At 44.8% G+C, this 23213-nt stretch overlaps 1 protein-coding gene across 1 annotated transcript in view; it reads right to left on the bottom strand.

The window, feature by feature from the left end:
- Nucleotides 1–1889: 1889 nt before the first annotated feature.
- Nucleotides 1890–23213, bottom strand: part of LUT1 (Cytochrome P450 superfamily protein) — a 78515-nt gene continuing 57191 nt past the window's right edge. The window contains exons 5-9 of the mRNA XM_087396806.1: nt 8388–8528; nt 8166–8273; nt 7910–7992; nt 7615–7777; nt 1890–2485 (exon numbers count right to left, since the gene is read on the bottom strand). Of these exons, the coding sequence (XP_087252932.1) occupies nt 2423–2485; nt 7615–7777; nt 7910–7992; nt 8166–8273; nt 8388–8528 (558 nt within the window). The 3' untranslated portion in view covers nt 1890–2422. The remainder of the gene's footprint in view (nt 2486–7614; nt 7778–7909; nt 7993–8165; nt 8274–8387; nt 8529–23213) is intronic.

Here is a 23213-nt window from a genome sequence, read left to right as displayed (position 1 = left end):
CGACATTCAAATGGACAGGCTCCCTCCCTTTCAATACAGTATGGATGCACCCCCTGAGTTTAACTTGCAAGATGAGATTAACCGTATCATACAGTTAGATCTCCAGCTCCACACATCTCGAACTTCGAGGGATGATCAAGAGCTCCCCACCAAGACCCAGCTTTACCATGATTACTTCTTGAGCATCTCGGAGGATGAATTCATCAAGTATCTGGAGGACAAAGGAGTCTCACATGCATTGAGCATCGCTATTGGGCAAATGCGGATTCCATCCCATCATTTAAAGATTGAGACAGAGAGCAACATGTATACCCAGACACGGATCTACATGCTATGGACACTGGGAGTGATTGAGACAAAGGAGCACTTTCTTTGCGCATGCCCAACCTACTACGAGATTCGAGGGCGATACCACTATCTCTACCACAATGGGGGTGGCTTTCGCCCACTATCACGATTGATCCACTTCCATGACCTATTACAACTTTCCTCAAAGGAGACCGACCAAGATAAGGGATCACTCTGAACATAGCTCGACCAGTTCAAAGATCAAGGAAACCACATCCCCCCGTGCAAAACATGAGACCGCCTGACAGACAAAAAACCGAGACAAGCCATCATGGTGTTGGGTTATGGATTCTATGTTACATCTCCAATCTCATCCTACCTCATATAGCACGTCATATATTTTGTACTTTGATTTTGCTTGAGCGATTGTGCTTTTCTATTTCAACATATTACTAAGCAAGGCCTTAGCGCCAACCCTTTGTCGCTTGTATATGAGTTATTTTCCCTTTTTGGTGTGTTTTGCACTTTGTCCCATGGGCACACGAGGCCTTTCATGGACGTTAATCTCTCTCTCTCTCTCTCTCTCTCTCTCTCTCTCATCCTACACTCTCTAGCACTCTCTAATCCTCCTCATGCGGCCCTACTTCCCTGTACACCCTATAACTGCAAACACAATCAAACCACTATTAAACCGTCAACTAGCCTTGTCTACTTGGTAGATGACTCTAGGAACATCTTTTGGAAACACGATATATAATGCAGTTTCAATCTCATGATAGCCACAAGGTTAAAATCCATTAACTCTATAACGCATAACAAGGACTAGCTCCTACGGCATCCCCACCAACATCATTAGTGCTCAATGTAGGCCAGTATAAACAAATGCTCACACTCACACATATCCACGCCCACGCAGAGTTGAGTGTCCAATTATACAAAAATCTTTGTACGGAGTTTCTATCAGACTTCAGAGGTGAAGGGCAAAGTCAGCCGTGACAAAGGCTAGCCATGACAAAAGCTATGCATCATCTCTAATCCTTTCTATACTTCACCCCATCCCACCTACTAAATCCTAAACTGTTCTTAACCATTAACCCTCTTCTAAATCTTGAAAGTACACCTAGGTAGGGTGGTGTCCACTAGTTCTTAAAGGCTAGGTCTTATCATCACCTCTCGAAATATTCAATCCCGGATGATCACCATAGCAATTGTACCACGTATGTACAACACACATGACCCTTGTATAAAAATATCCCTAGAGATCTTTAGGTGCACATATGCTGAATATTTACACATGCTTCACACTCCTACACTAATTCTAACCAATACACAAGACCGTTACTGCTATTCTCACCATAAGGGTTTGCATGCTCATAAATACAGACATGCCATTACAAAGCTATGTGGCTCCTATCATACGGGTTAGCACGCTTGTAAATACAAAAATATGCAACAGTTCCCTGACGAGATGTGGCTGCTCTTTCCGTTTCAGATTGCTCTAGATTCACAGACTTTATTGATGCATAATGTTGCACCCCCAAAAGAAGACGCTTACATCAAAGTAGACTCACAAGCAATATACACACAAAATTTGGCATCAATTCAATAAGCTTTAATACTACTGATTTGTATTCTTGCTGTGTACACTCTGAACAAAATGTTCATGTACCTGGCTTTCCACAAGCTGCTCTGATGATGGGCCATTTATATCAATGCTCTGATGATGGGAAAATGACATAAAGCAGGGATAGCAAACAGTAAGGCAAAATGACAAGGAATCTGTAAGATCTACTTCGGCCAGTCAAATCCAGCCACGTTCAGATATTACACCATAGCACCAATAGTCTCTTGATTCCACCTTGGCTTTTATATAATAGGTATGGTACGATGCACCAAAAACATCATTACATCTCAAAATTGAATAGACAATAAGCTACGCTTATTGTTGTAGAAGAGTCCAAGAAACCTGTTGCTGTTGAACACATGCTCTCTTTTTCTTGCCATTCTCACAATCAAAGTGGTGTCATGATGCATTAAAACCATGCCCACATCGAGAAGAATTGAATCTCCTCGTAGAATACAGATTGTAAAAAGTAGAAAATGGTCAAAATAAACCTGTTACTCTTGAGAACATTCATACAGGGACAAGCTCCGCTGTCTCTTTTCTCTGCCTTTGACTCACTGTCATGTAGAGGCCCTATCCACAAGCAAGCCAATAAAAAATGAGCACAACAAGATTCCATCAAGCAAGTCAGTGTTACCATGTGCTTTCAAATGCAGGCATTCAATATGCCTTTTCAAACCTTTGGAAAAATATCCAAACATTTGCAACTGTTTGGAAGAGAAAGTAGCCAATAATTGTATTTTGCATATACATGTCAATATAGACACTTAGAAGCTTGACCTTTAATGATTAGAAGCTTGACCTTTAATGATTTAGCATTAATGATTCAGAATCCAAATGATTTAGGCCTCAATTCCTGCTTTGCCCCAAAAAATAACAAGTGCACAAAGTTGTCGGTTTTGAAAGTTTCAAGCATTTCAATAGGAACCAACTACATATTTTGCAACATCAAAGCAACTTCCTTAATAAAATTCAATAATACTTGTACCAAGTACATACTTTAACTCAAATGTTTCTTATGTGTAAAATGAGGTTATAAACCAGTATACATATTGAACATTAGCTGACTAGCACAAAATAGCCAAGGAGATATAAGCAGATTCAACTCCTTGCCGTGTATCCTATCTCATCATCTAGCTTTTTTCCCCGTGTGCCCTAACCTCCCTAGCTTTGCGAACTTATTGCCTCCTTAGCCACTTGCTTCGCTCCTCCTTGCGCAGCATCTGGCCCGCTTTTCGTTCTTTCTTCTATTCTTTAAGGTCAGAACCACTGTAAGCTTCATTCTGCTTGTTTTCTCTCACAACTACCCCTTTTCCTCTTCGGTATTGCTCTTGGCTGCCGCAGGAGAACCTTTTTTCCTGCTAAGAAGCTTTCCTCTCCCCACTTGTCGGGGCAAAGATGCATTATCTTCAACACCTGACACACTATCATCAATACTTACACCAATGCAGCCCAACCCCACAATGCTTGTGGTGCAGCTGTGCAGGGACTCCAGCCTCCCTTGGCCTGTCTGAAGCTGGTCTGGCTGGTTCGAACAGCCTGACATTTCTCTTTGGAACAGCAGGACTGAAGCAAGCTCTGCTTCCTCCTTGTTTTTGGGCTTTTTGGGGGGTTTACTTCATTCAAAACCCCCTCCTTTTCCCCTTTCTTTTCTGGACCCGCCTCCCTGCTAGCAAGGGCAGCGTATTCATTTTGGCACTGGGGAAGGAATCTTGGTGGTGAACTCCTTTTTGGTCTGACAAGAGGGGCTCTGATGGGATCTCCCTTCACTCCCACATCTGTTCCGATTGCACTTTTCCCTGGATACAAACAACAAGTTAAGAATGCCATTCAGTCCCTTCAGGACAGCACTGTTGGGCTGTATTGTTGGCCTCATGCCTAGGAGCTAGGATCGTGACTGCCTTTACACAGCCTGTCGCCTCCTCCTCCACATCTTTCTGCGTCCATTCGGGAGCTCTTGGAGGTCTAGGCACCTTTGACGGCCTGATAGCCTGCTTGTCCGCGTTTCCTTCAGCATGCATCTGCACATGTGGTTACCTAAGGACGTTTTGAAGCTCTCCATCGAAGAAATTAGGGTTTCTAACCTGCTGCCGCATAGCAGCCTTCAACAGAGACATTTTGGAGCTGTTTCTGGCCTTCCAGCACACCTACAGCAGCTGTTTTTTTTTTCTTTCGACCTGCTGTTGCGCTTTGGAACAACTATACACCTGCTGCAGCACTTCAAACAGTTATAATGACTACAACAGCTCCTCTTCTGGTTCAGTTCTGCATTTCGAATCATTTTCTTGCTGTGTTTTCATTAGGGATTGCATTTTGGAGCCTCCGAGGTCATCGACCAGCTGCTGGAAATGTTTATATAAGCATTTATTCAACTGCCTTGCATTTGTGAAGGCTGCTGATCCATTTCAGAGCCCTAGACCAGCCCCTCTATTTGCTGGTTATTCATTTCAGCTTGTTGTCTCTTCATTTGCTGCTGCAAAATTAGGAAACTATGGAGCCTAGTCCTCATGGTGAAGACCCATCAATACAACTCTCAGCTTGGGATGAACAGAATAACAAACTACTTCATCATCATCTTGACCTCACTACTTCAGCCAAGGAGACACTGGACAAGCTCAAGAATATTTACACCACGTCTATTGAACCTGAGGAGCAAGCATTTCTATGTTAGGGCACGGGCGATGCACAGAGGGAAGGAGCCACAGGTATGCTAGCCAAGACAATGATGTCAAATCATTCCCCAATAGTGCTACAATCTCGTCGTTGGCTCCCCAAAAGGGAGTGCGGATCCCTAATGACTTGTTACAAAAGGAGGAGGTTCAACAAGCCATGTCCCAACGAGCTACAATCACAAGCATTGCAAAGGCACCATTCCCTTCATAAGAGGAAGAGAGCATTGGGACGTGACTTGGATTCCATAGAGAGACTCAAGGAGCAGGACCCAGCTTCCCAGTGGTTTGCAAAGTGTGCACCTTGATCTTCAAACCACAAAGATCTACAGAGAAAAGTTCTCTACCAATCCTCCCGGGTACATAGGGTCCAACTAGGGGATAGGATGACCAGGAGCACTTTTTAGACCACTCGCCAACAGTCTCCAGTGACCTAACTAAAGCGGCTACACAACAAGTGTGGCCAGATTCACTTGGACGCTCAGGAAATTCTGGAGATGACCACGGTCTTTTACCATCAACTGTTTCAGCCAAAGGAGAAAACCCCATAGGTCCTCACACCTCAACAGTGTGGGTTGTTGCAGGATGCTAGGAACTGACTTGCTCACGAAAAAGGCTGGTCGATAAACCCTGCTTGCATTGCGACGAGCTTTCAAAAAGAGCAGTGGGAAAAACAACACATCCTCAATCACCTTGTCAGTGCCCATCTTGCAGGCTCAAACTGTCAATGCCGACAAAAAGAGGTGGGGGAGTAGTCTAGGTCATCTGATACATCGCTAGGTCCAAGGGCCCAATTTGTAATGCACTCCAACACACCTGTTGAGTGCATTGCCTCCACTCAGCTATTCATCACTTTTGCAAGGGCGAGTAGTCTGGCTCATATGATGCATCACTGGGTCCAAGGGCTCAGTTTGTAAGGCACTTTGACGCATCGCTTTTGCATGTAGTTTACTCATACTCATGCCTTTTTTGTTTTAAGAGACATGAAGTCTATGATGCAGTTAGGAATTGCACTTCTGATGTTGTGTCGGCATGCTTAATTTGGGCATGGTTTATCGATCCGATTAAAATCAACATAGTATGTGGGAATCTAAGGCACACCTATACCTAGATGAATCCAGGAACATTCCCAAACTCATCCTCTAAAAACACAACATAGTGCAATTTCAATCTCATGATAGTCACTCACAAGGTTGAAAACCATAAACTCCATCATGCATAGCAGGGACTAGCTACTATGACATCCCCACTGACGTCATCAACGCCTAACAGTGGGTGTAGACCATAGTATAAAAATATGCTCTCACACATACAAATCCACACACCCACACATGCATCCATTTATACAAAGTCTTCGTACTGAGTTTCTGTCGGCACTCCGGAGATGAAGGGCAGACTCAGCCATGATGAAGGCTAGCACTAAAGGAGAAGGCTAATCAAAAGGTAGTCCAAAATCTCTTCATTCAAGCTACAACTACTTGTGAAGTCTAAACATTTTCATTTTAGTCTCTCCCCAACGAGTATCTAAATCTAAATCTAGCTAAAAGGGCAACGCACCATTTAAGATAGAAAGAATTATCACAATACCAACAGGCTGCAACTTGGACGAAAACTTCACAAGGTGAAATTTGCATGTCTGCTAATACAGCAGAAGCATATACCTAGATGAATCCAGGAACATTCCCAAACTCATCCTCTAAAAACACAACATAGTGCAGTTTCAATCTCATGATAGTCACTCACAAGGTTGAAAACCATAAACTCCATCATGCATAGCAAGGACTAGCTACTATGACATCCCCACTAACAGTGGGTGTAGACCATAGTATAAAAATATGCTCTCACACATACAAATCCACACATCCACACATACTTGAGCATCCATTTATACAAAGTCTTCGTACTCAGTTTCTATCGGCACTCCGGAGATGAAGGGCAGACTCAGCCATGATGAAGGCTAGCACTAAAGGAGAAGGCTAATCAAAAGGTAGTCCAAAATCTCTTCATTCAAGCTACAACTGCTTGTGAAGTCTAAACATTTTCATTTTAGTCTCTCCCCAACGAGCATCTAAATCTAAATCTAGCTGATAGGGCAACGCACCATTTAAGATAGAAAGAATTATCACAATAAGCAGGCCGCAACTTGGACGAAAACTTCACAAGGTGAAATTTGCATGTCCGCTAATGTGGCAGAAGCATATACCTATTTCAACTTCTTGTTTCCACAGTCAACTGCATTACTAATGAAACACAGAAGCAGGTTTTTGGCTTGGAGATGAGGCATCGAGAAGGCTTGCCAGCTTTAAATGTGGCATTGCGAGTCTTTTGTTCAGATGAAGTTGCATCTTATAGGAGGTGCTGCATGAATGTACTACGTTCTATGCTGATAGAAATCATGGGAGACAATCACTAAGCAATGGGTATAGTTTTTGGCCATCTTTTAGGCTTTATAATGTCTTCCAAAAATGTAGTGGGTACTCTTGCTTCTTTCAGTGGCAATCAATTGGATATTGATTGTCATCTGATGATGAACTTACAGATCGTTTAGAAAGTTTCACTCTTTATATGCTACATCTTACGGCACTGGCACTTTCATTTTGTTCTTTTAACAGGCATTGTTAGCAGACCCTGTGATTATTACTTGTGTGCGAAAAAGTTTCTATTCTGCTTAAAAGCCAACAACTTCAGCATGTGTAACAGGAACTAGCTACAATGACATACCCACCAACTTCATCATCAGTACCCCCTGTGGATGGATGCCATCCTATAAAGGGCTCTCCCAGTGCAAATATAGCCACCACACACACATGCATGCACAAGGATACACTGATACTAAATTCTTGTTATAGGTATGATATTCCATCTAATCAAGGATGAGTGCAAGACAGATTATTCTTTCGCTTTAGTTGAGATACAAAACATCCAGCAAAAGCCTCCAGTTTCTATAAGAATTTGCAATCACTTACTGTAGTTGTTTGTATTATTGCAATACAAAGCATCCACTTGCTATACAGAGAATTTGCAATCACTTACTGTAGTTGTATGTATTGTTGCACCCGTAGTCATCCCTATGGTCTGGTCAGGAACAAGCTGCAAGTCGAACTCTTGCAGAAGGATAGCCAATGCAGCAATGGCTTCCAACATGGCAAACTGGTCACCAACACATTTGCGAGGGCCACCACTGAAAGGAATGTACCTAATTTGGCAATCAGAGAGCACCCACTGCAAATCAAGCACAGAAATCCCCTACCGTACATCGAACCCATCAGTTGTGCACCTTCATTGCATTATCATCTTTGTAAAAACCAGTGTAATAGATGAGGATTACCTGAAGTCTGTATTAGATTCATTTGGAACTGGACCATCCAAATCAAACCTTTCTGGTATAAACTCCTCCGCCCTCTCCCAAACCTGTTTTTCATTGTCGGTTACATAAAAGGTTCAACATTTCCCAAAGAGCTTAAAAAATGTGGCACAACAAGAAAGCCCCACTCCTTCAATGATGAAGGTTCTGAAACTACCATGCTCAAGCAAGAATTGAGAGGATTGGGGTTCAGTCGACTTAAAAGATCAATTTATTATACCTCAGGAGAATGATGAATGTTGTAAACTGAAATCATTACATCTTGCCCGGCTTCAAGTTTATATCCTCCAGGAAGAACATCAGGCTCTTGAGCTCTTCTTATCAAGACCTATGTCACATCAATTTTCCTCAACAACAAAAAAAAAGTCTGATAGCAAACATTGATCTTCCAGAGCGAGATAAACTGAACATATAGTGATAAAGAAAGTAACTTGATACGTACAGGAGGATGAGGATAGAGACGCATGGATTCATTGATACAACGTGTCAAATACTTCAGCTCCTTTACGTCTGCATATTGAGGGTTGCGGCCTTGAAGAACTTGATCTAGCTCCTCTTGGACCTTTGAATATGCTTCTTGATTCTGGTTTTTTCACAAAAGGGAAAGATATAACTACTTTAAAAATCACAATCCCTTGATGTGAAGGGTCATCAGAGACTTCAACATTTGTCTAACAGTTTTCATTATGGAGTCCCCTCACTGTTTATGCACTCTTGGAGAGTTGATCGCTTGTATTCCATAATAAAACTGATGACCACTCAGCACTCAGGCCAAGGTGACCTTGTTGTGCCATATACCACTCAAAAACACATCTAATGCAGTAAGAACTCACAACTACTATATGGCACAACAAACCAGATTGTCCTTTACGATGTATAGAGAATAGCCGATTCGGCGGCGATAGCTTAGTGAGAAGCAAGTATCAAATCACTTTTTCAGCAAATGTTTGACTCCTAGAAAACAGCGGTTGGCACTCACGGCGTTACCCAGTTTGTCGATCTTTGGAGACCAGTTAGGAACCTCTCGCACCGCTTATGACCCCTACTTCGGAGGTGTCATACATTGTTCCGCATTACGCTTCACTCTCCCCTCTCCCTCTTAGTCAGCCCACGCTCCCACACCCCGTTGGGACTGCCTCATCCACTCCACTGTCATCTCCGTTCCTCACCCAGTTCACTCGATCACCATCCAGTTTCCAGACTCAGTCCCACACTTTCAAGCCACAGTCATCACAGTTTCAGCATGGACATGGGTGGGCTGATACACCAGACTCCAAAGGCTTGTGAGACCTTGCTCATGGAGATACATAGTTTCCGTGAGCGTGAGATGGAGCTGACTTGCTTAGCATGGGAGCAGGTCCGCTTCAACTAGAAGCACAAAACCGCATCATACAGGAGCAGGCTGGTGCCATTCGCGAGCAGGCGGGTCTTATTCAAGGACTCAGACAGGATATCATGCAACTCCGACAGGAAGTCACAGCCATACACACTGTCCCAGGGAGTACCCTGGTGGTCAAGGCACATATTGCAAGCATGCAATTTGCTATTGAGGAGACTTCCAGATGGGTTGACGTGGCCAAACGGGAACCCGCAAGGGTAACCGTTTCGGCTACCCTCATGGAGCAACAGCAGAGAGCCAGTAAGGCTCTCAACATCAGAGTACACGGGATCCCACGCACTGAGGCTACACCGATGGTAGATGCGACTGCGTTCGTGGCCGCTACCCTGGGTGTGGCTGAGCACAGGATAGAGAGGGCATGGTGGGTGGGGAGAGATCCCAGCCGAAAGCAACCACCCCTGATCATACGGTTCCATGACACTTCATACGGTTCCATGACACTCAGGCACGACTTTCAGCTCTACGACGTAGGTCAATCCTTCAAGATCAGCCAGCGATCTCTATGGATGAGGGCCTCACACCTCTACAGGTTGAGGAGAGGCGCTCTTTGCTGCAGCAGCGGGATCAAGCCTGAAAGGAGGGGAAGTGGACAGTGGTACGAGAGGGACGACTTCTTACACTCCCCCGTAGGGCACCTGCCCCCTCCCCTACATAGGGAAGAGGGGTCTATGAGACTCAAATATCCGAGACCCTGTCCTGCACCATTTGGAACTGTAATGGTACCTTATGGTCAGAACCAGGAAACTTCTCGGAATCCTATACAGGCCACGACATAGTCTTTTATACAAAGACACATCAGAGTTCAGAGCACCCTCTTCCAATAGTCAGCGGATATACATAGGAGTCTACCACATAGCACCTTCCATCCCACTCAGTGCTTACTCCACCTACCACGATATATGCTTTGATCAGGATCACTCACTTTCTTATTCTAGCTGTCTGTACATACTTCTCGCTTACATTGACTTCATACCCCTTTTAGAGGATCGTGCTGCCCTTGTCACCCACTTGCTACACGAGGCTGCCATTCACACTTTACCCCACATCACCCGCTCCATCCACCCACCACCCCCTGAAACCGTACCCTATAATAGTTAGTACGATGATGAGTGTACGGCTTTATGCATTCGAAACCAAAAACAGTCTTCCAAGCGCACCAAATATGCTACGCGAATACCATAGACTGGTACGAAGGAAGAAACTAGACATCGTTTGTCGAAACGAGGAGGAGCTACTGAACATTTTGTTTAGTAACAACTCTAAGGGCTTCTGGTGGAGATTTCTAGAAGGACGGTCCCCTTCGCCACTTACTGACACTCAAATCTGGTTTGATTATGCACACACACTTATAACATCCCAAATCAACCAGTCCCTAATCTCTCACACATGCCTCACCCCACATCCTGCACCCTCTTCACTAGAGGAGGGGTAAAGGATGCCGTAATGAAACTTCATAATGGCCGAGCGAGGGATCATGAGGAGCTATGCACTGCATTCATTGCATATGGGATTAACCTCCTACCCCGATCTTAGCAAAGCTTTTTAATGAAGATGTTTGTTTGTGATTTCCACACACTTGGACCATTAACACTATCTCACCCATCCACAAGGCAAGGGATCCCATGAACCCGAAGAACTACAGGACCATTATGATTGGACATGTCATGTAAAAGATTTATGCATCAGTACTTGACTCCAAGGTTAGCAGACTTGCACAGTGTCGAGGACTTAGAGCAGTAGGACAGGCCGGGTTCCGGCGTGATCATGGAATCATGGACCACATTCTCACGCTCAGATGTATCATCGAGGAGGCGAGGTCACGGAAGCAGAGGGTTTATTGTTGCTTTGTGGATTTCCGCAAGGCATTTGACACGGTTCCAAGAGCCCGCCTCATACGGCGCCTACACGACTTGGGTTATGACCAAGAGATCATTTGGGCTGTCATGGCACTTTACGAGAGAGTTTCAAGCAGAGTTCGGTCAGGATCCAAGTGGACAGACGAGATCATGAGCACCATCGAGATCAAACAAGGGTGTCCTTTGTCGCCTACCTTGTTTGGCCTCTACATTGACGCGCTTGAGACAGTGATGCAGACACAGGGGGATGTAGGTTGCTCTCTTGCGGTTACGCTGATCCAGATTTTGCTCTACGTAGATGACGTGGCTCTCTTGTCTTCCTAAGCAAAGGGGCTTTAGAGACACTTAGACGCACTACAGTCCTTTTGTGAGTCTCATGATTTGAAGGTCAACCTAGGTAAAACCAAGGTCATGATCTTCAATACATCTAAAGCCATCATGCGTCAAGAGCAGTTCACATTTGAGGGGTCATCTGTTGAGATAGTTTCATCATGTACTTATCTTGGGGTTATCTTCTCCGTGACCCAGCTTCACTATGAGACCCGCGATGCAGGCACGCTTGAGTAGAGGGTATGCTTCATTGGCTAGACTAGAGAGGCAGTGCTTCTGCTCACACTTTCAGGAACCACGCACCAAGGGGTTGCTTTTTGACTCCTTGGTTCGCCCAGCGGGGATGTACGGTAGCCCTTGTTGGGGGCCAGACTTGTCGGATACAAAGTGGGCCCATGTGGAGCGGCTACAGGTTCTCATGTTATCACGGATGATTCGTGGTAAGTCATCCGTTCCTCACCAGATCATTTAGGTTGAGTTTGGGTCACCCCCTTGACAACTAGATGCTGCATTTCATGTCATCACGTATCTGTACCGAGTTAGGGAATATGGGGATTATACCTCGGGGCGTAGCAGGCTACCATGGATAGCTCTATCCTCTTCTATGGCACTTGCAGCAGGAGAAGACCAGAGGTGCTGGTATGCACGTACAGAGAGATGGTTTGAGCGACTGGGGCTCCACATGGATAGACTACCTCCCTTCCAGTACAGCATGGATGCTCCATTTTCTCCCCTCCTATCACACGAGGTCAACCAAATTATCCATGAGGATCTACTACAGCTACACACATTTCGGACCTAGTTGGGACCGAGTGAACTCCCAGTGAAGCTTAGCTTCTATAGAGATCACTTCTTACATATCACAGCCGAGAGTTTCACTGACCCACCAGGATACACGCAGATTCACCTACCCCACTAGCTGAGGATCTCTCTTAGGCAATTCCGGATCTCTTCACACAAACTTCGCATCGAGAGCGGCAAAGCAAGAAGACTACCCAGGGAGAGGCACATATGCACACTTTGTGACATGCAAGAGGTTGAGACAAAGGAGCATTTCATCTTCAAGTGTCCTGTGTACTATGAGATCCGAGGGCGTTTCCACTGCCTCTTCAAGGATAGTTATGGGATTTTGGCATGTTTCTTCTCCTACCTAGACCAGCGGTGTTTGGTAGATTTCATTCATGAGGCACTTAGACACCGCGAGAGGATACTCCGAGCACGGAGACAAGAGCAAACTTCTTCCTCAGCTGATCCCTCTCAGAGCTCTATCACGGAGTTCTTTCAGCTAGATCACATGAACCCCCACGAGACGAGGCCTTGACATGACCATGACCCGAAGCCTGTGACCCAACGCTCAGACAGAGGGTCGACACACAGATCACACTTGGGGACATCTCCTCCTTGTTTGGAGTCGGAGCCCGACCGACGGGGGTCACAGTAGCCCTCGTCAAACGCAGAGCTACCACCAAGAGACGTGCCAGAACCGCACCTATGAGTGGCCGACAGCACTCTATTGCCGACTTCATGCCTCCACTACCTCATCCATCCTGATATCTTGCTGCTGCCGATGAGATGATGATATTGATGACGATGCTGAGATTGATATATAGTCGACCATCGACATGACTGTGTTGTACTTAGGACTTAATACTGCCATTCTGCATTTTTGCATTTTGCATTGGTATGGACGCTCGTTTAGTAGCTCCACTACCACAGCTCGTTGTATCAGGATTTTCAGTCTCATAGACCCATCGGTCTTCCGAAGACTTTAATACACTTTCTTTCTTTCTTTCTTTCTTTCTTTCTTATACAGGCCACACAGTGGTATCAGTTTTGCTTTGCATATGATGTGGTCATCGTGTTGTCCTCTGCTGAAGGCCTTAGACAGCACCTGCATCCTCTATAGGATGATTTAAAAGGCCAAAAGGATCTGACAGTCAAATTTTGTAAAACTTAGGTTATGATCTTCAATGCTTCTAGGCCAGCCATGCACACGAAGAGTTTTGTATTCTGTTGAGAGCCAGTCAAGGTAGTCTCATCATATATGCATACACGGTGATTATGTTTTCAGGGCCTTAATTTTACATGAAGTGCCCCACGTAGACTGATGAAGGTTTGCATTTCCTTGGCAAGACTAGAGTGCCCGTGTTTTCAAGACTATGTCCAGGATCGATGTAGCTGGTGGTTAGTATTAGTATTCAGCCTAGCTGATTTAGTTAGCTCAAACGATATAAACCATGTCTCACTGATGAATATACGCAAAACCAGCTGGCTGATGAATCAAACAAGCTACTTGACCCCGGATCAAATAAGAAGCATTGTTGACAACATTACATATTTAAGAATATCCCCTGCCAAGATGACTTCATGGATCCAACACCATTGGACTTCCACATAAGCATCAGCTACAAGATCTCCACTATGAAAGTTACACATTGAAAATCTTTGGAGGAAGGCACAGAACAGGTTTTTGTTTTTTTTTACTTTTGGCAAACAGCAGCCATGTAGGAGGGTTGCTGTCTGTACGAAACCTTCGTGAGGCTTGAGTAGGATGCAACCACTAAAACATCATGATGATTTTTTCATCATTTGCAGCGAGTCCTCGTTTTTGAACATCTCATTATACAGGCTCAGTATGGAGTATCACATTTGCGGCTGGATGCACATATCTAGACTATTCCATACATACACCAAGAAGGATGACAATATGATATGATATGATATGATTGTACTAAAGTCTGCAAGAGACTCTTCAGGATCTATGGGACTGGTGACCACTATTAACAGATAGTGATCTTATACATAGAGTGAAAGAAAATATTACACACTTGCTACGTAGTGAGTACTTGTTGAGCTAGCCTGTGTCCAAGACTTCTCGTATGCAGCTTCCTCGCTTTTTGCTGGCTGACCCTACAGATTGCTTCTACTGTCCCCATAGCTTTCTCTAATGTGTGCATAGGCGCAATACCTTAGAAGTATATGCTGCTCATTTTCTATCTCCCCGGTGGGGCACACTTTGCAGATTATTTCCTCTCTTGGGAACCCTGGGTCTTGCCCGCCTCCTCTCTCCACCTCTGGATCATGTGAGCTGGTTCTCATTTTGCACATTAGATGCCTTTTAAACATTGAAATGTCTTCCCTAACGTATGTTTGCATTCCATAGCTGTCCATCAGATTAATTTCCTGTTTGTTAAACTGCATTTTTGCCCCTGGGTCTTGCCATAATTCTGTGTCACCAACTCCCTGATTTTGCATGCATCTTCTGGTATATCAGCAGCTCATTACTCCATCCTCCTGTGCTAGCGTTATCCTCCTCCTCCTCCTCACTCCTAACTCGAATAATTTGGAAGCAACAAGTGTTGGTGCTAACTCACAATGTGATTCACAAAACGGGAATCAGATCATCAAACGTTGGTCTCAGATTGAGCCCTCTAGTTGGCTTCCCATGAAGCATAAGCTTTACAGGCATTGTTTTCTTCAAACCATAGAGAAGCCTCATTGGGAGACCCATATATCTTCAGACCCACTTGTTTGTCACATGCGTGTAGGATTGCCTTGGATCAGCTTCAATATTTCATCAAAATATATCCACATGGGATCGAGGATGACTCCTCCAGATTGGAGGATATGCCTGCTATGTGCCTCCCATGAAACCAAGCCTGAGGAGCATTGGTTCACCATGTGGGCCCTATGAGATCAGAAAGCAATTCCATCCCCTTTTCCAAGAGGGGTTTAGCAACCTATCTTGCTTGTCAACAGGAGATAGGAGACACAAGGACAGCCTATTGCGAGGCCACAGTACATCTATGTCGAGAAAGAGTGGAAAAGTCAATGACAACCACGAAGGACCCTGATAATCAATACCTAAGGTTAGAAGTTTAAAAAAGAATTGATGGTGGCTTACTAATCTGTACCTCAACTCCCTGTCTGCAATAACAGTAGATGCCTTTTCAAGGTCAATCCCTACATGCATAGTAAATCCGACATGAGAGACTACACCAGGCGGAGGACAGCGCTTATGACCAGGACTTCAAAGCAGTGACAGATTCTAAACAAGCAACCAGAACAGTGGAGGAATAAGATCCACTATGGATTAAGGAGGTGGACAGACATAAAGAAGAAGACACTTATCATAGGAAAAAATGGTTTGATGATCTAGAAAAGAATATCAAAGGCATACAAGCCTAGGTTCCAGCCCCATCCTATAATGCCCACTAACACAATGTGATGTATCACACACATGCACTAGATGCAATACTTGCATTTGGTTGGCTGACCTAGAATGTATGACCTAGTGAGTGGAATGCAATGTGTGACATATGGCAAAGCTATGAGATAGACCAGTACGATAGTGTCATGTGGCACTCATCTCCTTCATCCATGATGAATGTAAATGGGGGTTTGTCACATCATGTGGCCCTTAAGAATCTCTAACCACTACCCATGATATAACATCATGTGTGGCCTACCTAGGCCCTAGGGTCTACTATTACTACGTTTTACCATTAAATTAACTCAAAATCACCCGAAAAGTGATTTGATGAACTACCTCCATGGTTCATCACTAACTTTCCAGTACTCCCCTTTTCAACAGATAGCCGCATAGGCTGCCTTAGTGCATGTTCTATGGAGGATAAAGCAATAGTGCTTTGTTTCTTATTGCTCCACAATATTAGCCTACTCCAAGTAGCGAAGCAATATCCAAAAGTGCTTCTTCTGTCATCTAAGTAACCTGCCCAACAAGCGCTGATAGTTTTATCATTGTCTTTATACTCAGTTCCATAAGACTAAGAGTTATTTTGACTTCCTTTCGATGGATTTCTTTTGCATAAGCCATATATTATGAAACTGCACTGACTGGATAAGCTATGTCAAGTCTAAGATGCCAACTGATTGCCTGCACAATGGGGAATGTAGGTCATTGGGAGCTGAACATAATGGTGGGAATGGAAACCATGTTGGAGATATATGGTCAATGCCCCACCTATGAGCCCCCAAATGAGGAGAGCTTCAACGTGAGAAGCTACAGCTCCTCTACGTCGTGCTTCCTCCCTCCCTGTTGCCTCCCCCAAACTTCTTCTCCCTACTCTCCTAGCTGCCTCCCCCCCCCCCGAATCCTTCCTCCCCCCGGTAGGTTGTTCTCCTTCACCTGTAGCTTGTGTTGCATGCCTCCTCCCTCCCACAGCTGCCTTTCCCTATTGCAAATCTACCTCTCCACCCCCGGCCTTCCTTCCTCTCCCCTTGCAGGTCCCAACCTAGCTGCTTTCCCCCCCATCCCCTCCCCCCCGGCCGCAGTTGGTCTATAGCCCACGAGCCTACTTCTTCCACCCTCGCCAGCTGTTTCTCTTTTCCCCACTTCTCAAGCCCCTACCCTCGCATTTCCTCTCAGCCCTGGCTTCTCCTTCTCATCTTCTCTCTCTCAGCCCTTACCTCTCAACCCCTCCCTCTCCTTTTCAGTCTCTTTCTCTTCCTAATGACAGATGGATCTTCCAATTGTTTGGGTCAGCTTTCCACCTTTGATTGACAGATGGATTTCCATTCGTCCAATTCTCTTCCACCAGCTGCGAGAACCTGCACCTTTTCAAAAGACGAGTTGCTCAAGCTCCAAAAGGATGTGGAGCTTAAGAGATCCACCACCCTCTTTACACGCATCCATGGGTCCCACCTTTTGAGGACATAGGCTAGGCATGGGATGCTGGCTGCTTTACCTAAAAACCTCACCGCCCACGTTTCTAATATTCATTTGTTGAGACGAGGTTTCTTTCAAATGGCCTGGGGCCGCAAGCACAATGCTTAAGACTACCCCCGAATGTGCTTGGTTCCAAGAGGATCTTTCTTACACCTTCCACGTTGCAGGTGATAGACTCACTCTATGGGATTTTGGCCCGATTCATCTCCTACCCAGACCAACGATGTCTAACAGGTTTCATTCATGAGGCACTCAGACACAGCGAGAGGATACTTCAAGCACGGAGACAATGGTAGACTTTTTCCTTAACTGATCCCTCTCAAAGCTCTATCACAGAGTTTTTCCAGCTAGATCGCATGGACACCCACGGGACGAGGCCTCGACATGACCGTGACCCGGAGCCTGTGACCCGACAGCTCAGACAGAGGGTTGACACACAGATCACAATTGGGGGCATCCCCTCCATGTTTAGAGTCGGGTCCCGCCCGACGGGGTCACAATAGCCCTAGTTAGACGCAGAGCTATGACCAGGAGACATGCCAGGGCTGCATTTTTTAGTGATCGACAACACTCTATCGCCGATTTCATGCCCCCATTGCCTCATCCACCCTGATGTCCTGATGGTAATGATGATGATCATCATCATCAAATAGTCGACTACCGACATGACATGACTATGTTGTACTTAGGATTTAGTACTGACATTCTGCATTTTTAGCATTTGCATTGGTGTGGATGCTTGTTTAGTAGCTCCACCACCACAGCTCGTTTGTACCAGGTTTTTCACAGTCTCATTGACCCATCAGTCTTCCAAAGACTTTAATAAACTTTCTTTCTTTCTTTCTTTCTTTTTAGATTTGGTTGACCGTTGGAGGGATTCCACCCAATGGGCATCTACCTGAACCAGCCATTAGAATCTCACTGTGAGGGGAATCATGGAAGTGGATGCGGATGGCACTAGTGTATGTCGGGTTGAAAAAAACCCAAGATCTTTGCTATAAGGTTGAAATAAACCCAGGATCTTTGGTACCTTGCAGAGTTTGGTCGGTTCCTATCTTCTTGGGTTACTGAAGAGACCAGAGTGTTCATAGCTTGGACTAGAGAATCTAATAGTGTTCCCAACTGGATCCGGTTATTTGAGAGTGGTGCAAGGAAGCTCCTGGGAATATTGAACTACGGGATTCAGAACCAGAGGAAGAAGACATCCTCAACGTGTTCCTGAGTGCTTCTGCAAAGGAGCTGATGGAGCATTTCTTTGATAGAGTTGGTGTTGGGCCGCAATGTGCCATTGAGAGGCGGTGTTGGAGAAAATGGGTCAATGCCCCACCTATGAGTCCCCAAATGAGGGGAGCTCAAGGGGATGACACCTCACCCTATAGGGGTAAGGGATAAGGCTCCCATGTGGGCGGTAATGTGGCTGCCACATGGGCAGCACCTAGATCCATTGCCAGGGAACCATGAGCTGAAGCAAGTGCGCAGCACCAAAAGAGAAGAAGGGCTGCAACTATGCAGCTGATCTGCAGTAGCAACGGCAGCAGGTACTGGACAGCAGCAGCACGTACAGATTGAGGCCTAGCAGTCTGCAGCAGGCTGCGCAGGAACAGCAGAGCTGCAGGTCCTGCAAACAAGCTTATTTATAGGCAAAGGCAGTCAGCTATGGAACAGACCAAGTCTGCAAAGGAACACATCTGGTTGGTTGACAGACTCGTTGGCCAGTCTGTCAGGTCGGGGTCAGTCAGTCTATCCAGACTGGGCCGGCCGGCTCAGGGGCTATATAAAGGCCTCTTCAAGAGTCTTTTGAATCATTCTTTGGAGCTTGTATTGGGCTGCATCCAGAGCAGCCGGGAGAAGCTTAGAGACACTACTCAACCTGCAGACCACCTTGCATGAGTGAAGAGCACAGGAACTACCATCTACACAGAAGTGTTCCTGCACGGCAGACGTCCAGAACGTCTGCAGCATCCCTATGTGCACACATACACACTGTGGGAGAGCATAAGGGTGCAGCAAAGGAGCTTTGACTGCAGTACACCATCGAAGCAGAGCTTTGCAGGAGTGCTCAGCCGTGAGCAGCTATTGAAGCCTACACACAGGCATGTGCAGCAAAACAGAGCCCGTTACCTCAGAAGTTGTTTAAGGAGGTGTTGTGGGCAAGTTTTTTGTACTTGTGTCTTGTGCTTCTTCCATTATTGATGCCAATTATAAACGCAAGCTTTCCAAATGGCAGACAAGGGCTAGAGTTAAGCCTTTGCTAGATAAGGGATGTTCCTCAAAATCTTTTTTTCGGAATTTGCATGCACATAGACAAAGTCAATCTATCATGAGAGTTAGAAAACCAGATGGTACTTGGACCCAGACTTTATCTCAGCTTGAAAAATAATGTCTGGATCATTTTCAGCTTCTCTTTTCTCAGCCATCTTCTTCTAATCCTCAGGTTGAATTGGCTCAGAGTAAATTTATTGATCTTGTCTCTCCTATTGTTTCTTTGCAAAAAGCTTCATTGCTGGAAATGTATTTCTCAGATATTGAATTGCATGATGCCCTCAAGCATTTGGGTAAACATAAGTCCCCTAACTGGGATGGTTTGACAATTGAATTTTTTGTTGCCTTCTGGGCTGAATTTAAGGGTCCAATCTTGCAGCTCATTAATATAGCCTAACAACAACAACATCTTCCTTCTACTTGAAAGCATGATCTAGTCAAGCTTGTGCCCAAAAAACTCCTCTGTGAGACTATGGCTGACTGGAGACCCATCACTTTGATGCCTATTATATATAAACTTATTGCCAAAATGTTGGTTCACCGGATAAAGGATATTCTTCATGATGGTCTTCATCCCAGACAATATGGTTTTATTTCAAGAAGGCATATACATGATAATATACCTAGATGAATCCAGAAACATTCCCAAACTCATCCTCTAATATACATGATAATATCTCCAATACTCTCACTGCAATGGAATATGCTAAATATTCAAATCAAGATGTTTTAGTCATGCAGGTGGATGTGGCAAAGGCATTTGATACCGTACAGTGGGATTATGTCTCTCAAACTATGTTTAGACCCAAAGCTAGTTAATGTCATTTATTGGCTTTACTCTGATTCCACTTCTCAATGCTTTATAGGGAATCATTTGTCTGAGTCTTGGACTCTGGGACGGTCAGTCCGACAGGGATGCCCTCTCAGTGCTTTGCTCTATGCTATTGCTTCTCATCCTTTGCTTCTTTATATGGATCATCTGGTTGATACTGGACAGCTTGTGGGGCTACAAATTCTTGGCTCACGGCCTTTTATTGCACAGGCTTATGCAGATGATTCTTTCTTCATGCCAAAGAATTGTCCTCTGGAGCTTCGCTTATTGATGGATACCCTTTCTAATTTTGGTTTGGCAGCTGGTCTAAATATTAATTTTCAGAAATCAAAACTCTTGCCTCTCAAGCTTTGTGACTGGCATGCTCTTCTTACGCCAGGTCAAATTGTTCATCCTGAGCACATACTAAGGCATTTGGGTTATCCAATTGGCTGGAAAATCAACAATAAGCAGCAAATGTCTTGGGTATTCAAGAAAATTCAGGACAAATTAGAATATTGGAAGATCTCCACTTGGCCTTTGCATGTTCGGCTTTGAATTGTCCAATCCATTGTTTTGCCTTATGTCCAGTTTTACTTGCCTTTACTGCATTGGTCAGCTCGAGATCTCTTTTCTTTTATGTCTCAAGCCATGGAGATTTTTTGGAAAACTAAGCTTCATAAAAAAGCTTTGAATTTGCTCAAAATGGACCTGCTTTGCTCTCCATAGATGCATGGAGGTTTGAATATTCTAAACATTAAATTTCATGTGCTGGCAACAAAGGTCACTATGCTCATGACTTTTTTTCAGCAAGAGCAGCCATGGTCTACTATGTTGGCAATTATTTGTGGCCAGATGTGCACAAATGAGTATGGGCATTGGCTCACTAATCCATGGGAAGTAGTACTTGGCAAGTTTCAAGGCAAAATACCTGGCTGTCCATTTACTACTGCCTTGATTCACGATTGAAAGCAAGTGCTCTCTCACATCAAATGGTCTCCCCATATCCTTCTTCTATAGCTTCATCTCTTCGACTGGAAAGCCTTCAGTGGAGTGCTGTTTTTTACTCTCCTCTTGGTGAACAACAACCAATCAGGGCTCACAATCTCATGAAGTTGGGCATTCGGTTCATTGATGATGTGGTGGATATTCATGGGCATATTCTCTCTTTTCCGGCAGCTTCTCAACAATACAATCTTGTGATGCATCATAGACCCATAAGGAAAGTTATTACAGATCTCTTACTCCCTTTTGTTCCAATTCCACCATTGGCAGTAAGAGACAGGCTTCAAGATTGGCATCTTCAGTCTTCAAGTCCAGGCTTATCCTCTCAACCTTTGCATTTACTCACTTCCATACAGACATATAGATTGATTTTACCTCCTCCATGGATTGCTCATCATGCCAATTCTCTTTGGCATCTGAATAAGTCTTTATCTTGGTGGAAAGCAAACTTGAAATTAATATGGAAGCTGAAAATGACATTAAAGCAGAGACTCCTTTTATGGAAATGCATTGTTGGTATTTTTCAAGTGGGAGTGAACTTGGCTCAAAGAAGGATTGCCTCTCCTCTTTGTCCAAGATGTCATCATGCTCCTGAGAGCATTCGGCACTTATTGTGGTTTTGTTCATATTCCAAAGACCTTCTGCACAGGATTGCCTATTTTCGGCACACAGGTTCTCGAGGTTTTTCTGGATGTTTAGCAGATTACCACCTCCTTTGTCCCAATACTCTCTTTTCTTCCATTGGATCGGATACTGGGCGTTGTGGACCCTCTGGGTTCAGCGAAATCATGCATTTCTGAATTCATCTCTTCAACACCCTTATGAGTTCTCCCAGGCCTCATTGCAGCAGTCCTTATATGATGCCTTGCATGAGGATTTGGATGTCTCTTGCATTGATCTTTTCTTTTCTAATAAATAGGCTCTTTTCTGGAGCCTTGCCCTATTGTAAAATGGTTATTTCATAATATAATGTTCTTAGTTTCACCAAAAACAAAATGTGTGTGTGTGTGTGTGTGTGTGTGTGTGTCAGGCTATACACTTGAGTACTCTTTCCGATCTCGATTGTCCTCAAGTAAAGCATGTGTGTTTGAGTTGTGTTCCACGCATAGTAGCATGTGATCTCGGGTCCATCTTCTATTACGGAGTAGTGTTGGCCCTAAGCAAGCAACTTGCCCCTACGTTTTGTAACATTATATATACGTTGAAGCTTGTGCACATGTTATAAATGACCCAACAGAGGGTACACACAGCGGATAGCCCAGGAGCTCACACAGTGTGGTGTGGGGTGTGGAATCACAAACTTCTTAAACTTATGTGCATAGAATAGATGTGCAGACTCATCAAAAGACAATGAACCAGCCAGATAGAGAAACCACCAAAATAATATATTTCCATCCAGAGCTATGGACACAATACAAAAGAGAGAGATCCAGAGTCCCACCAATGGTATGGTCCTCTAATCTTACCACAAGGTCCTCCTCCTATCTGCCGGCTATCTCTAGACTCGAGCCCACGTGCTCCATCTCAAGCGTCTGTACACTTTTTGTCCACAATGATCCTCTCAACCTTGCTGCCCTGTGTGCCAGCCTAGGTAGGCAGCCCTCTGTGGGCTAATTCTGCAGCTCCTCAGCCCAGTTCACCTCCTGGTCATAGGCCCAACTGATGCTGCTCTGCTGCTCCTTCCTGCTCCCTGAAGTGCTGCTCCAGAAGATATGGAATAAGGGCTGAATGGTCCTCTTTTATAGGCCCAGGGCCTGCTTGCAAAAACCAACCCAATCAGCCTAACGGCCAACCCAGCCCTAAATAAGGGCCTTTGTGGTGCCCTTTTGGGCTGCTGCCTTTGGCACTGTAGGAACCTCTTGCCTGCCCAATGCCCCCCCCCCCCCCCCGCCTTCTTGCAGCCCTTGTGCTGCCCT

This window comes from Dipteris shenzhenensis, chromosome 25 (assembly GCF_047967505.1).
Source record: "Dipteris shenzhenensis isolate YYH24624 ecotype China chromosome 25, Dip_SZ_1.0, whole genome shotgun sequence".
Classification (NCBI taxonomy): Eukaryota; Viridiplantae; Streptophyta; class Polypodiopsida; order Gleicheniales; family Dipteridaceae; genus Dipteris; species Dipteris shenzhenensis.
This window is presented reverse-complemented; position numbering and strand designations above follow the sequence as displayed.